Consider the following 1,415-nt stretch of genomic DNA (forward strand, 5'->3'; position numbering starts at 1 on the left):
TTCATTCCCACACAGTGGAAATAGATAGCATTCCTCCCTTCATGGCATAGATTAATTTACCATGTAGGGGTCTGGGCAATGTCTCAGACCTCTTATCACTGTGGTAAATGTCTGGTCATAGTTCCCTGACAAGTCATAAATTTGTTCATAAATATCTTGAACTATTACTTCAGATATACTCATATGTGTTAAAGTTATTGTTTATTACTGAAAGCAGCATTATCTGTTTATTTTCTATATACCAATTTCACTGAGATATATCAAGATTGTGGATATCAAACTTTTGAATAAACATAGTCAGCTCTATTTGCCCTATATTTTTTTCAATACAGTAAATGAAATGTACTGTGATATCTGAGTTTATGGAATATGTGCTCATAAACAACTTTACTTAAATCACCCAGAATCAATCAAGAATATTATATATGCCAGTGCTGCCAAAGATATAAAGTCCTGTTGGCCACACATTCCCATTTTTAAATTTGATGATTTTAGTTTTATTTTCCATTTCACTTTCAATATTTATTTTCTATACATGAATCAATTCTGTTCTGCTAATACACCTTAAGTTTATGAGTAAGAAACACAACCTTAAAATTTGTTAAGATTTAATGAACTGTTACCAACCTCTCATGGAAGAAGCATAATCTTCTTGCACCTCAGATGAAGAGGGTGTGGAGGGCTCTTCTGACAATTCCAAATAAGGAAAGTTTTCAGATTCTTCAAAGTGACTGCTAACACTTAAGTTCTTCAGAGATTTTTTATCTGAAGGCTTGCATATATCATGTAAAGTTTTCTCAAGTAGTGGTTCAAATTTTCTAGTTTTAATTCCAACATCCTTTGACTGTAAGGCATCACAGTCTTTTTCAAATTCATGTACACTGTCTTCATGTTTTGCTTCTGCCATTAATTTCTTGCATTTTGCAATGTTTCTCTTCTGTCTTTTCCTCTTTTTCCCTTTATATCTGGAAGCACAAAATATAAGTAATCAGGCATACATACATATTTAGCAACCAAATCTGAAACTTGGCCCACCCAGATAGTGGTGAAATATAAGTAACTTCGTATCAAAAGGTATCCTAATGTCATTGAGGATAAAAAGTAAAGCATATGAAAAAGACCTACATAAATTTTAAAAGCAGCATTTATTTCATACCTGTTGTCTGTTTCCAACTCCTGCTGCTCTTGATTACAATCGTCCTGCTAAAACAAGGATAATTTGACCTTCTTATTTACCATATACAATATAATCATATAAATGCAATAAGTCAAAATATAACATGATGAGTTTCAAGAATATATCCTCAAAAGAATAATTACTATCTAATTTTTTATGAAAAAAGCTACACAATGGTTCTTCTAGACTTATACTGCACAAATACTATATCTAGGGCCAGCATTTAACATCCCATTTA

General features: G+C 31.9%; 1 protein-coding gene across 1 annotated transcript in view; it reads right to left on the reverse strand.

Moving 5' to 3' along the window:
* Nucleotides 1–1,415, reverse strand: part of LOC119585873 — a gene marked incomplete at its 3' end in the record, with an annotated part of 20,733 nt that overhangs the window by 11,296 nt on the left and 8,022 nt on the right. Inside the window, 2 exon segments of the mRNA XM_037934604.1 lie at nt 628–965; nt 1,157–1,203. Of these exon segments, the coding sequence (XP_037790532.1) occupies nt 628–965; nt 1,157–1,203 (385 nt within the window).

Source organism: Penaeus monodon, chromosome 20, assembly GCF_015228065.2.
Source record: "Penaeus monodon isolate SGIC_2016 chromosome 20, NSTDA_Pmon_1, whole genome shotgun sequence".
Lineage (NCBI taxonomy): Eukaryota > Metazoa > Arthropoda > Malacostraca > Decapoda > Penaeidae > Penaeus > Penaeus monodon.